General features: G+C 44.8%; 1 protein-coding gene across 1 annotated transcript in view; it reads right to left on the minus strand.

Annotated features, from left to right (window-relative positions):
* The window catches only part of LOC146348668 (fer-1-like protein 4), an 85715-nt gene extending 78606 nt beyond the window's left edge, over positions 1–7109 (minus strand). Inside the window, exons 1-4 of the mRNA XM_084853710.1 lie at positions 6950–7109; positions 2527–2582; positions 1602–1690; positions 28–127 (exon numbers count right to left, since the gene is read on the minus strand). Coding sequence (XP_084709836.1) covers positions 28–127; positions 1602–1690; positions 2527–2582; positions 6950–7028 — 324 coding nt within the window. The 5' untranslated portion in view covers positions 7029–7109. The remainder of the gene's footprint in view (positions 1–27; positions 128–1601; positions 1691–2526; positions 2583–6949) is intronic.
* Between the last annotated feature and the right edge of the window lie 5477 nt (positions 7110–12586).

Genomic DNA, 12586 nt, shown 5'->3' on the forward strand with positions numbered 1-12586 from the left:
CATTACGATGATGGCCAAATTACTTACTCCAGTGATGCTGTGGTTTTTGTCAACAAGAGCCTCTCTGATATTTAGTCGTCCAGATGTTACCAAGTGCTGAAGGCTGATAATTAAGGTACCAAGTAATCTACAAGAAAACAATAAGCAATGTTGGAATAGGGTACTAGAATATACTCAGAGATTCAAGAGGGATGACACACGAATACAAATATGTAAGTCTGAGCTGGAAATTCTGCACATTTCAAAGGCCAAGAAAGCCTGTCTTTCTTTGTGCATAGGCACACATGTATTAGTCTTTAAGGTGCCACAACACTCTGTGGATGCACATGGAACTGTTAGGGTTTCCTGATATCAGCCAACAGATCATCTAACAGGTCCAAAGCAACTGAGCCTGCTGCTCCTGCCCCACCGGTCCTCCACTCCTTTTGCCCACCTCTTCCCATGATTCTCATGCTGGTTTGAAAGTTCTAAAAATGACTGAGTCTGAGTTTTGCTGAGACCCTTTGGGCCTCAGCATGGAGGGAAAGCGATTAGAGTTAACGTCTGAGTCCTTCTCCTCCTTTTCTGCATACAATGGGTCCCCTAGGAATGCATCCTTTTTGCCATACACTGGTGGATGGTATATACCAGCCTTCCCCAGTCTGGAGCCCTCTAGATTTTTGGACTACAACTCCCAGCAGTCCTAAGCACTTGCTATGCTGCCTGGGGCTGATGGGAATTGAAGTCCAAAATGTCTGGCATCAGGATGGGGAAGGCTGGTATACACAAACAGAAGAGTAGTGCATACAACTTTAATGGGATCTATTTCTCCTACAAAACTTGGTTGCCTTGCAATTGGTGGTCCACTCTTGTTTGGTGGTGATGTTTCTCACCAGCAGAGTGGGCATTTACATACCTGCCCTTGCCCCTCCTGCAACCTGGGTGACTTATGCCTCTTCACAAAAAATGCAAGCATGATCTCTGTGTTGACATCTGGCAGTGTAAGCAATGAAGAGGGTGGTTATCAATGAGAGACTCATGAGATCAGTTTAGGATCTTCATGTCCCTTAATCCAGATTAATAAGAGCCATGCTGGATCAGACCAAGGGTCCATCTAGTCCAGCATTCTGTTCACACAGTGGCCAGCCAGCTGTTGACCAGGAACCCACAAGCAGGACATGAGTGCAAGAGCACCCTCCTGCCCATGTTCCCCAGCAACTGGTGTACATAAGCTTACTGCCTCTGGTACTGGAGGTAGCACATAGCCATCGGTATCAGTAGCCATTGATAGCCTGGTTTAGACAGCTTGCAATTCAGCTCTGGTTTATACAGCTTGCAATACTCTGGCATTCAAACTACCAACATATAGTTCTGCAGGTGCTCAAGGTAAGGGTGTGTATTTAATTCCACTCAGTCGCAATGTGCCGAGGGTCCACCACAAGGCCATCACGTCATAAAGAATGCAATTTGCCTGAGGCTAAGTACAGCAATGACCTTCCCAATGCAGCTATGTGTTGATTTCAGTGTTGTACATTGGTGATGATATCAACCAGGCACTGTCTCACTAAGCCAATGCCTGGCTAGTGCCGTACATCAACCCCTTGAAAGAAATATGAACCTACCTGTTACTGAATACCTTACTGCAGTTGTAAACTTTAACTATCAACATCTCTTCCATAATGAGCTTTCCATAATGCGGCCAGCGAAAGAGCTAAAAAGTGGAAGTGAACAGGAGAATGAATGCCTAACCCATTCCACAATTCTTCATGTCATATACTGTTAGATGGTACAAAACTGTGGGGGAAAGCTTATGCCATAATACCTCTGTTAGTCAAGGCAGGGGGTAGGCAACCTGGTACCCTCCAGATATTTTGGACTACAACTCCCACAATCCTTGACCCTTGCCCAGGTGGGCTGGAGCTAATGGAAGTTGTAGTCCAAAACATCTGGAAGGCACCAGCTTTCCTACCCCAGTCTCAAGGTAAATAAAAACCAGAAGGGAAGTCCAATTTCCAAAAGGAAATTAAAGCCAAAGAGAAACCAGTTCTTAAAGGTGCCAAATCTATTGCAACCCAATGTATTTGGACCAGTGAAGCCAGTAGATTACCCCTGATAGAGGATGTCACTTGTGGGGCTGCAATACATTTTCCTTGTTGGCACCTTTGAGAACTGGTTTCTCTTTTGGCATTCCTTTTAGTCCTGAAGGTGCTACAAGACTTTTTGTTGTTTTCACATCTTTTTAGCTACACAACATTCTAGTGTTCACACAGTGAACAACAGTGAAAGATAATTGGTAATAATATTCTCTTAGTCTTTACCAACATAAGGAACATAAGTTGTATTTAATATATTGGGGAAACTGTACCGCTACATGATTTAACCAAAAATAAGTTGTAGAGCAGAATGAATCCTGGGTATACTGTTTTGTTGTGGGATGAACATAAAGTATGAAGAGAGGATGCTTGTCCCCAAACACTCAGGAACTTATGCTGGTGAGCCATCACAGAAATCTCACTCCTTGAGCACAGTGTGATGATGCTTCCTCACCTCTCCAAAGACTGCTTCCTGGTCACAGTGTATCTTCTTTGTCTTCTGAGTAAAACCTTGGAACAAAATACAGAGATTGTCATTCTAGACAGTGTGTGTGTGCGCGCCCACGCGCGCGCATCTTCTGTCAGGGCACACACATCCTCCAAGAATGCAGTACACAAAAAGCAAATCTTAGTGTAGAAAAAAAATCTAGCTCCAAATAGGACTTCGGGAAAGAATGTGTCAATAATGAAACATTAGGAGGAATTCCTAAAACATCCAGTTATGTCTTACCCAGTTAAAGCAGGGATGGGCAACAGGCAGCCTACCACAGCCGTCTGAGTGGCCGCCTAGTCCCCTTCAGCACTGCTATTGCCACCCAAATTGCAGCAATTCTGCTAGGAAACAAGGCACACAAAATGCGTGAGCCTTGTTTCCCAACAGAATCAGGTTCACAACAGTTCGCCAACAGCGGTTTGGCAGGTTGTTGGGAGTGCAATTCTTCTCAGAAACAAGGCATGCACACTGCAAGAACACTGATTTTGCAGAGACACAGGGTGCACTGGAATGGCTCCTTTGCGCACTTGTTTCTCTGCAGAATGGGGCTCCCGACAGCCTGCCAAACAGCTGTTCGGCAGGCTGCTAGAAACCCAGTTCTGCTGGGAAACAAGGAGTGCACTCTCCAGCAACCTCATTTCCCCACAGGATTGCTGTGATTTTGGTGGCAGCCACATCCACTGACATGGGAGGGGTGCGACTCCCATGTGCCCCCCCAACTCCTGGAAGTTGTCCACCCCTGAATTAAAGACTGAGTAATGTGAGACTGTGACTGATCTTAACTTCACTGAAACTGTGACTCCATGTTTTTAAGATGTTGCTTGGCTCAGCTGTCCTCCAACATGGTACTAATAACATGTGGATGGAAAGTAGAGATCCAAAGAATTTTGCTAGGGAAGACACTGTCAGGGTGGAAACTGAGCCCATAGAGCCCCAGAGCAGTTCTGATTCTGAGGAGCAACAGCAATCCGTGGGAGAGGAGCTCGCTCATCTCTCACAAGCACAGCAGCTGGCAGAGATTCCTCCTGCCAGCATTCCTGGGATAGATAGTGACCCTGGCAGTGAGAGAATGCTGGAGGGGGGCTTGCTGGATGCTCAGCGCAGATGCAGGGAGCAACAACAGATGGAGGGCACGGAAAGGAGCCGAAGCGCTCGTTTGGCGCGCAAACAACGGTCACATCCCGAGGACCCAAGGGAAAGAGGGAGGATCTCTCCCTAGCCCATAAGTTCAGGGTCTTCCCGTGGTTCTCCTTCAAACGGGGACCAACTGCCTTACCTGGAGCTTAGGCTACTCTGCTATCTTTCCCCAGTGCTGTTCCTTCCTTTGTCGCTAGTGATTAGTATCTGGAAGAGCCATAAAGTAATAAAGGAATAAAGTCTCGGAAAGAATCCTCGTTGTCTGTGTCCTGAGTTGGCTACTGGTGGGGACTGCAAGAGGCAGCTAGGGCGCTCCTGACAGACACGATGTATTGGAATACTTTCCTGATGATGCACTGCCTTGCACCTGAGTAACCTTGTAAAGCCACCATATAGGCCTTGATAAAGGAACCTCCACACCCATGCTGTTGTTCAGGAGAACTCATAAGACTGACCGTTTTGATAAAGCCATTTGTGCCTTTTTTTTTTTTTTTAAGGCAATGCGTTCCAAAAATGTATTGGACTATCAAAGTTGCACACTTCTCAAGCCAGTTGCTATCTAAAGAGTGCCTTGGTAATTAGTTGTCTGAAGGGACACTCACTGGTGGTTCCTCAGACACAGTCCTCCCATTGTTGTTGTTATGATTAAATGCTGCTACTACTACTGTCAATAATTGGGTTCTTCCACCAGGGCAGGGTACATGCCCTCTTGATTTTTATCCTCACCCCAATGTTGTGAAGGAGCATTGGTCTGAAAGGTGATGACTGTAAGTGTTGTGGCTGGGTCTCCCTGGCCTAAGTTGGTCACTCCAGCTACTACACCACACTGCCCTGTTGGCATCCTCATTACAGATGACAAAATATTTTAGTTTATTTTTCTAGTCATGGTCTAATACTTCTAAGAAAAAGGAACAGCTAATAAAAGGTCCTTAAGGAGCTTTTCCCAGAAGTGAAAGCAAAACTCTAGGCTGCATTTGATGGTTTGAGCTTCTAATTCACTACAGTACTGGATTCTTGTACACAAATAACTTCCCTGTAGCATAGGGGGAATTATCCCTGAGCGCAAACACTGTGGCAAGGAAGTGTCTGCTTAGTGTTAGAAGCTGTTGTATGTCACAACTGTTCAAAATATGGACAAACCAGACAAAGAGACAGGCTTTCTGGAAGTATCAGGAATTTCTGGGAGTATCAGGAGAGGAGAGACAGGTTGATAGGTGAGATATATGATCTTACTATGGTTTTAGACAAAACATCATTCACATTCTTGGGTTCTGAGAGAGACTTCACTGGCCCTAGAAGGGGAACAAGGCCTACCATGGAGATGATAACTGTAATTAAGATGTAACGTGATAATTCCCCATCTCTTTCTAACAAGGCGATGGGAATACATCTCTTAAGTAGCAAATATTTAATTGCAGCGGAATGCACGAAATGGATACCAGACTGTTATCAGCTACTGAGTCAACAACTACTGGAGAGAAGCTGGACTTGAATAAAGACCGAAGAGGAAATGACTGGCTGACGAAAAGCCTACACGATACATTTTTCCTTGAACAGAGAAGTTGAATGTTTCTGAGGTGGATAATTCAGACCATTGGAAGCATGGGCCACAACCTGAACTAAGTGTTCTGAGGCATCCTGGAAGCCTAAGCAAACTTAGTGGGAAGTGAAAGTTACCTCATATGTCTTCCTTACAGAAGTAATCTTGTAGGAAAAGTAGGGTGTGTTAAGAATCCCTACATCTCACTGATATCGGTTAAATGAACTTACACTTAATTTTAGAACTGTGGTATTGGTTTCTATAGCCTTTTATAGCCTGCTCTCTTTCCAGTGCCAAATGCTCCTGGCGTCCAGGGTAGGCATGGTTGGGCATCTGCTGAGGGCCCACACCCCAGCAGAGGCCCGCTGACAAGAGTCCCTTGGAGTTGCTCTTCCTCTTCACTGCTTCGCTCTGGCGGTGGTAAAAAGGAGTAGTAGATACCACTGCCTACTTGCTCACTGGCTCCCTGTCTGTCAAGTGAGCAAGTAGTAGGAGAAAGAGGAGGAAGAATAATAGCAGCTGGTGACAATGATGGTGAGAAGGTAGACTCGTCGAGGGAAGGAGTTCATTGAAACTATCTTGCCCAAAGGCCCTCAAAATCCTGGAGTCGGCACTGTGCTGCCCATTCAGGTGATTCACACTCCAATCCTATATGTGTGTACTCAGAGGTAAACCTGCCTAACTTCAACTGCACTTACTCCCAAATAAGTGAGTATAGGATTGCAACCTTAATCCATATCCCAGGGTGCTTCCAGGTGAGGCTTTTATTGTACAATCACCCTGCCTTAAACACACAATTTTACAGAGTGGTGGGTTGGTCCAGACGTCATTGTCTTCGGTTTGTAACCCTGCTGTGTTTTCACACCACTTCCATCTTTTTTCGTACCAGAAAAGCTCTGCTAAAGTGTAAAAGCCAGAATAGGTGCAAAATGCCTTTTAACTGGTAACACTCAGAGCTCCCTATCTAGAACCACCCCCACGCTCTGGGTTCTGCCTCTATATCTTGTTGGTAATATTGAGTAGCTATATTTGGAATGAAAAAGCAGAGCTAGTCATTCCCAAGGAGATGTAAAAGATGCTTCCATTCTGAGGGGTGAGGACAAAGGACAAAGATTTCTCTTCTTTAAGGAAGGCTGCTTCACACATAACAAATTCCCTATTTAGCTACTCACATCCATGTGGGGGAAATTATATCTGTTTGCATACCATCATGTATGACAAACATACACTGCATGTATGCGTTTTGGAAAGCTCTGATGGATGGGCAGTTCTCACAGCAAGCACACACAGGGAAGCAGACGTAAATATAGAGTATGTTTGTTGCGTGGGATGATGCACACACTGATGCATGCGGTCTCCTGAAAGGAAGTGCTATTTCTATCAAAGATGGATCATGTATGAAGCAGCCCTCAGCTTCAGAGGTCTCCTCAAGATTCCAGGACAGAATGAGTAGGAAAGCAGTCAATACAACAACAGATTTGGCTTTTCAGGTACAGTAACTGAAAAGGGAAATGGAGATCACTGGTAGCCCTGGGCGCACATAGTCCATGCTATTAACTGTTAAAGAGATCGTCCATCAGAGTGCTGCATTTTGGCCTCCTGCTGCACACATGCTTTTCAAGCATCACCTTCCAAGCATCATCTTAGTAAACACAGTCCTCCCCATCCCCCTCAGGATCCTTTTCCCCACTTCCCCATACTCCGCACCTCGGAAGCTGACTTGCACCTGCCTCTCCCCGGTCCCCGGCAGCTGGGTGACCCTCTTGACGCTCACGCTCAGGGCCATGGTGCTGCCAGAACTTGGCTCAGTGCAGCACTGACCAGCTGCGACGGCTGCTCCCCGGCAGGGCTCCACCTGTCTCTTCAGTGAGTCAGGCCTGGGGACTCACCAAGCAGGTTTGGCTGCCCGGACCCCACCCACAAGTCACACAGTATCCAATAATAGCAAGTTTGTAGGAAGTGGGCAAGCACCAAACACTCTGCACCCCCAACTAGCTGAGGAAGCAGCAGCTATTTCCCCCTCTTCAAGTAAACACTGCTCAGTGTCCCTTGGAGTCCCATCTCTCTTCTCAACTGACCCCCCCCATTCCCTATATAAATTCCCACCCCCATGCCAAGTGAGCAGTGTACTAACGGCAGTATATTCACCACACTCATAAAAAAACCCAAATACATTTGTTTGGAAGCTTCATGATTTCTGCCTGAGTATCATAAACAACATTTCCCACCGTCTGCAATCTGAGTTTTCTCTCTCTTTAATCGCTGACAGAATAGGCGGAAGATGTGTGACTTGGCTCATGTTTTATTCCAAGATTCTGTTTGCTTCCTTTTCTGAGTGACTTGAAAGCCAATTACAGCCCACCACCACTCAATACACACTTTTAAAAACAGTATTATTCTGTCCTGATTCTTTCTCAGCCCATTTTGTCCTTTCTTAAATGTTTTTAGTTAGTGCGCTATCCACAATAGGACTTATTATTGTTGTTATTATTATTAATAACAATAATAATAACTTGATTTATAACCATCCTATATACAAAATAGTCTAGGTGTACAAAGTTAAAAACAATTTAACAAGAAACCCAACAATAAAAACAATACAGCATAAAAACAATATATGACAATCAACAAAGAGGAATGAGAGTTAGACTTCTAAAAAGGAAATGCCTGACAGAATATTAGTCTTTAATTCCCGCTTAAAAACCCTTGAAGAGGTCAGTAGGCGCATTTCAACCCACAGGTCATTCCTCAACTGAGGGGCAGGGGGTAAAGGAAAAGGTCTTCTTGTGTGTGGCTGCTAATCTCACATTAGGCAGCTGCAGCAGATGACCCTCAGAGGATCTTAGGTGGCAGACTGGGACATAGGCCCATCCAAGAAACAAACTGGTGAATTATCAGATCTGGAGCTACAAATTTACTTCAGGAAGGGTGCGTCCAGATGGAAGGGCCCTGGTGCTAACAGTCATAAGGCGTTATGCAGCTATCCCATCTTTTTTTCCTTAACAGATTTTCTACAGTAAGAAAGGAGATGGAAGAAGCAGCAGGGAAACACAGGAGGGCTATGAATGGAAGATGACAACATTGGGACCCCTAGTAAAATGAGGCAGGGCGATGGTGCAATAAAACCCTCATCTGGAAGCCACCACTCGGACATGTCCTGGTCTGAATCCATTTGCTGTGCAGGTGTTTTCCTATAATCCACCTGTTCTGTAGCTGTGGCTTATTGTAGTCAGGGCTACATGGGTTAATCTGTTAAGGGTGAATATGTGGCCATGCCTTGCAGTGAAGGATTGCTCTTGCTGGCCTTTTGGGGTGCTTTCAGACAGAGGGTTCCTAGAGCTACCAATCAAAGGCAGCCCTCCTCTGGCAGCTTGCTTAGTTTCTATGCTGACTACAGAGGGCAGACAGAGCACTCCATCCCTCTTTCACTAGCCCACTCCCTCGCTGCCTGCATTCCTGGTCACCTAGTGCTTAGAAAGATAGACAGACAGACACATTTTATGATGGTCATTGACCAGCACCTTCCATGTACATGTACATACATACAACATATATGATTATATAGAAACTAAATAAATCCTAACATGACCCCATAGTATTAGCCTGGTGGAATAGCACTATTTTACTAAAAGTTTGCAGCAAGCACTAGTACCTGCACAAAACGTGGCCACCTAATCTGTAATTTGAGAATCCGGATCAGAAAGATGAAATCCATTTGATTCATCCTAAAATAATAGAATCGTGGAGTTGGTATCATGGAGATCATCTAGTCCAACCCCCAGTCAGTGCAGGCTCTGCAATGCAGCATGCACCCACAGCATCCCTGACAGATGGCCATCCAGCCTCTCCTTAAAGGGAACCGACCACCTCTGCTCCACTGCCGAACAGCTCTCATTGTTAGGAAGTTTCTCTTAATGTTTAGCCAAAATCTGCTTCCCTGCAACTTCCAACAGTTGGTTCTAGTCCTGCCCTCTGACTATCGGAGCTGGGCCTCGCCTGATGACTCCTGATCCACCTACCCATCCACTTGAATGTAATGGTTCCACTACCACCAAAGAAAGTGATCGTGCTGAACTAAGATTAACCTAGGTTGTTGTTGTTTTTAATTACACATATACCCTCAGTACATGCTCTGTTGAAGCCAGGCAGCTGTGATTTATTCCTGGCATGGAATGAATACCTAAGGCAATTTCCTTTCTCATTCTTGTGTTTACACCTTTTCTGGAAGGCTATTAAGAGCAAAGCTCATGGGTGTGATTTGTAAGAAGGGCGATGCCAGGAGTTCCCACTTCTGCATACCTTGAGCAGCAAACGAGGAAGTGGACTAGTACCTAGATCTTACATCTTTTCAGCAAGAAACATTTAGGGTGTCTCTACATTAAGCAAAAAAAATATTCTTACCAAGGGTTTCTGCTTTTTGGGTTTTTTTGCAGGATTAGGATGGGCTCCTTTACATGGCAGACACGTGGTTTGAATTGAGGGAGTACCTCCCTTCCTCCCTGGCATGTGTGCAAAGGAGCAGGGAAGGGGAGGCTTGTTTTTGTTGCTTAACTTGTGCTGTACTGTTTCCTCGCAGCCCCCAGGAAAACTGCTTCTGAGTAGATGTAAGATTGTGCTCTAAGTCTGCAACCCTTGGCACAGTTACTTGGGAGTAAGCTCCATTGAACTTAATGGGGTGTCCAGAGGACATTGATTCTGAGCTTGGTGGGGTGGGGGATCAGATCTGTCTCCCTTTGATGCAGGGAGGCATTTTGCTTAAGCATTTACATGGCAGACACGTAGTATGAATCGAGGAAAGTCCTTCCTTGGCAAGTTCATAGCGCTACGCCGGCATTACACACTGCTGATATGACACCATTAACTTTTATTACTAGCTTATCTCCAATCTTTTTGAAAGTGGGATAAAGGGGGAAATGCGTGGGAGATGTCCTGGAGGTTGATGATGTTGTGTAAAGGATCCACAAACGTCTGTGAGTGACCAGTTACGAGTGTGCAATAAATCGCTCATGTAGAGACACCCCCAGTCTAGATCTAGGTAGCTGCTGTTTTCATAGCATTTTGGTGATGTTTGTAATCACATCATGGGGGATCAAGTCAAAATTATTCTCTAGAATAATTGCACAAGAGACTCTGACACTATGATGTTTTCAGCAAGATTTAGTGTGGTCCAGTGGAAAAAAACTGGACTCTGGCTTGGAGCAACTGGATTTATATCCCACCTCTGCCAAGGACTCCTTGTGTAGCCTTGGGAAAATGACTCAGATGCAATTCCACACCAGCATATAACCCTGCAAGCATAGTCTCTTCCTGTATCCATGAATGAGAATGATTTTTGTCCAGGGGCAGGGGGACTGTAAGAAGCTGAGCAGACTGAAAAAAGGAGTACTGAGAGTACATAAGATCCTTGCTTGATCGAACAAAAGGCCCTTCTAGTTCAACATCACGTTACCCGCAATGGCCCACCAGATGCCTCCTGGAAGTCCAGAAATAAGACATCAAGGTAACAGCACTGCCCTGCTGTTTGCAGTGAAGCAACTGGCTCTCAGTGGCATACAGCTTCAAAAAAAGAGATTCTGAGTATCTCTACACCAGCATAAAATGCTGCACTTAAAATGGGGCTTTCTGCTTCCATTTTAAATGCAGGATCATAACGGACCCCCTTAACACGTGCTTCCTCCCCACCCTCCCCTTTCCCCTTCCTTCTCCCCCTTCTCTGAGTCATCCATATGTTTCATTGGTCTAGCTCTTCTTGCGGCTTTTCTTTTCGTGGAGGGAACTGAAGCAGAACACAAGCAGGGTAAGTTGATAGCTCATTATCTCCAATCTATTTAAAAATGGAATAAAGATCATTTGTGCAGAAAACGCCCTGGAGGTTCATGATGTCATCTAAAGGGCCTGCAAACTTCCGTGAGTGAGCAATCTCAATAGCAGGATAAAAGGTCTGTGTGAAGAAGCCCTCTATTCAGCCATTGTAATAGCTGTTGATAGATCTATCCTGCATGAATTTCTATAATCCAGTTTTAAAGCCACCTAAGCTGGCAGAGGATGAGATGGCTAGATAGCATCACCGATGCAATGAATATGAACTTGAGCACACTCCGGGAGAGAGCGCAGGACAGGAAGGCCTGGCGTGCTATGGTCCATGAGGTCAAGAAGAGTCGGACACGACTGAACGACTGAACAACAAAGCTAATAGCCATCATATCTTTGTGGCAGTTAGGTAGTCTGCTAGGACAGTTTTTCACATTGCTCAGCATCTTGATTGTTGCGTGTTTTTGTTTTAATTCCCCTGATTTCTGAAAACTTAAGCTAACTCCATATTTATTTTTAAGGGAAAGAATGCTACATGGAGAAAGAAGAGTTTGAGCATTGTGGAAACTCTACTTGAAGCAGTGAGAACAGGACAAGGACCGTGGCTTAATAACTTTCCAATGCTGCACCAACAGGACCCACGTGTGTGAGCTGAATGGCAATGAGTTTGCAAGGGTTTCTACACATATTGAAGACAAGCAAGGCAAACTAACGGGAAACCAAAGCACCAGTAGGCTACAAATATGCTGTGCAACTACATTCCAGCCACTCCCAAAGTTTGGCTAGAGCCGTAAGCAAGGAGGAAGCCATGAGTCAGATCAGAAGTGCACAGCACCAGTCAGAACATGAATCTTGTGCTACAGGCTTTGCTGCTTTTGAGAGCAGGCCTAGGTCAGATCATATTTTGGGGGACCTATTTTTCATATTTCATAAAATATGAAAAATAGCTTTGTAACTAGTTCCTCTAGCAGGTAGAAAAGTTGCTTACATTCAGTTCAGCTGAGCATCCATTGTGTACTTTTGGTTGGTAGCATTGCTAAAATGGAAGAAGCCAGATCCTCCTCTTCCATTCACCTTCTTGTGTACGACTAAAATTAACATACAAGTGTTATCTCTACACACACAAACTGCTTAACTGAAAGTACTAAGGCTCGAATCAAAAGATTAAAGGTGCTTCTAGACAAGGCTTTTATTGTACAATCATCCTGCTCATTCACAAAATTGTAGAGGGAGTCCAGATGTTGTAATCTTTCATATAAAACTACCCTGTCTTTTCCCAACTCCTTTCATCTTTTTCTTATCATGAAAAACCCAGTAAGGAGGGAAAGGTGGAATAGCAGCACGTTGCGTTTTGATTGATAGCGCCTGAAGCACTCCAGATGGAAGCACCCTAACATAAAGCAAAATTAAGTTGCATAAAGTACATAAAAGTAAATTTATGTCAACTCTTACGTCAACATGAGAAATAAAAAGATGCAATCGCCGATTAACACTTTAAGAGTTACAACGAATCCAATGCTGTTTGTTTGATGG

Source organism: Heloderma suspectum, chromosome 4, assembly GCF_057233095.1.
Source record: "Heloderma suspectum isolate Gila_16-S chromosome 4, 16-S_ref, whole genome shotgun sequence".
Lineage (NCBI taxonomy): Eukaryota > Metazoa > Chordata > Lepidosauria > Squamata > Helodermatidae > Heloderma > Heloderma suspectum.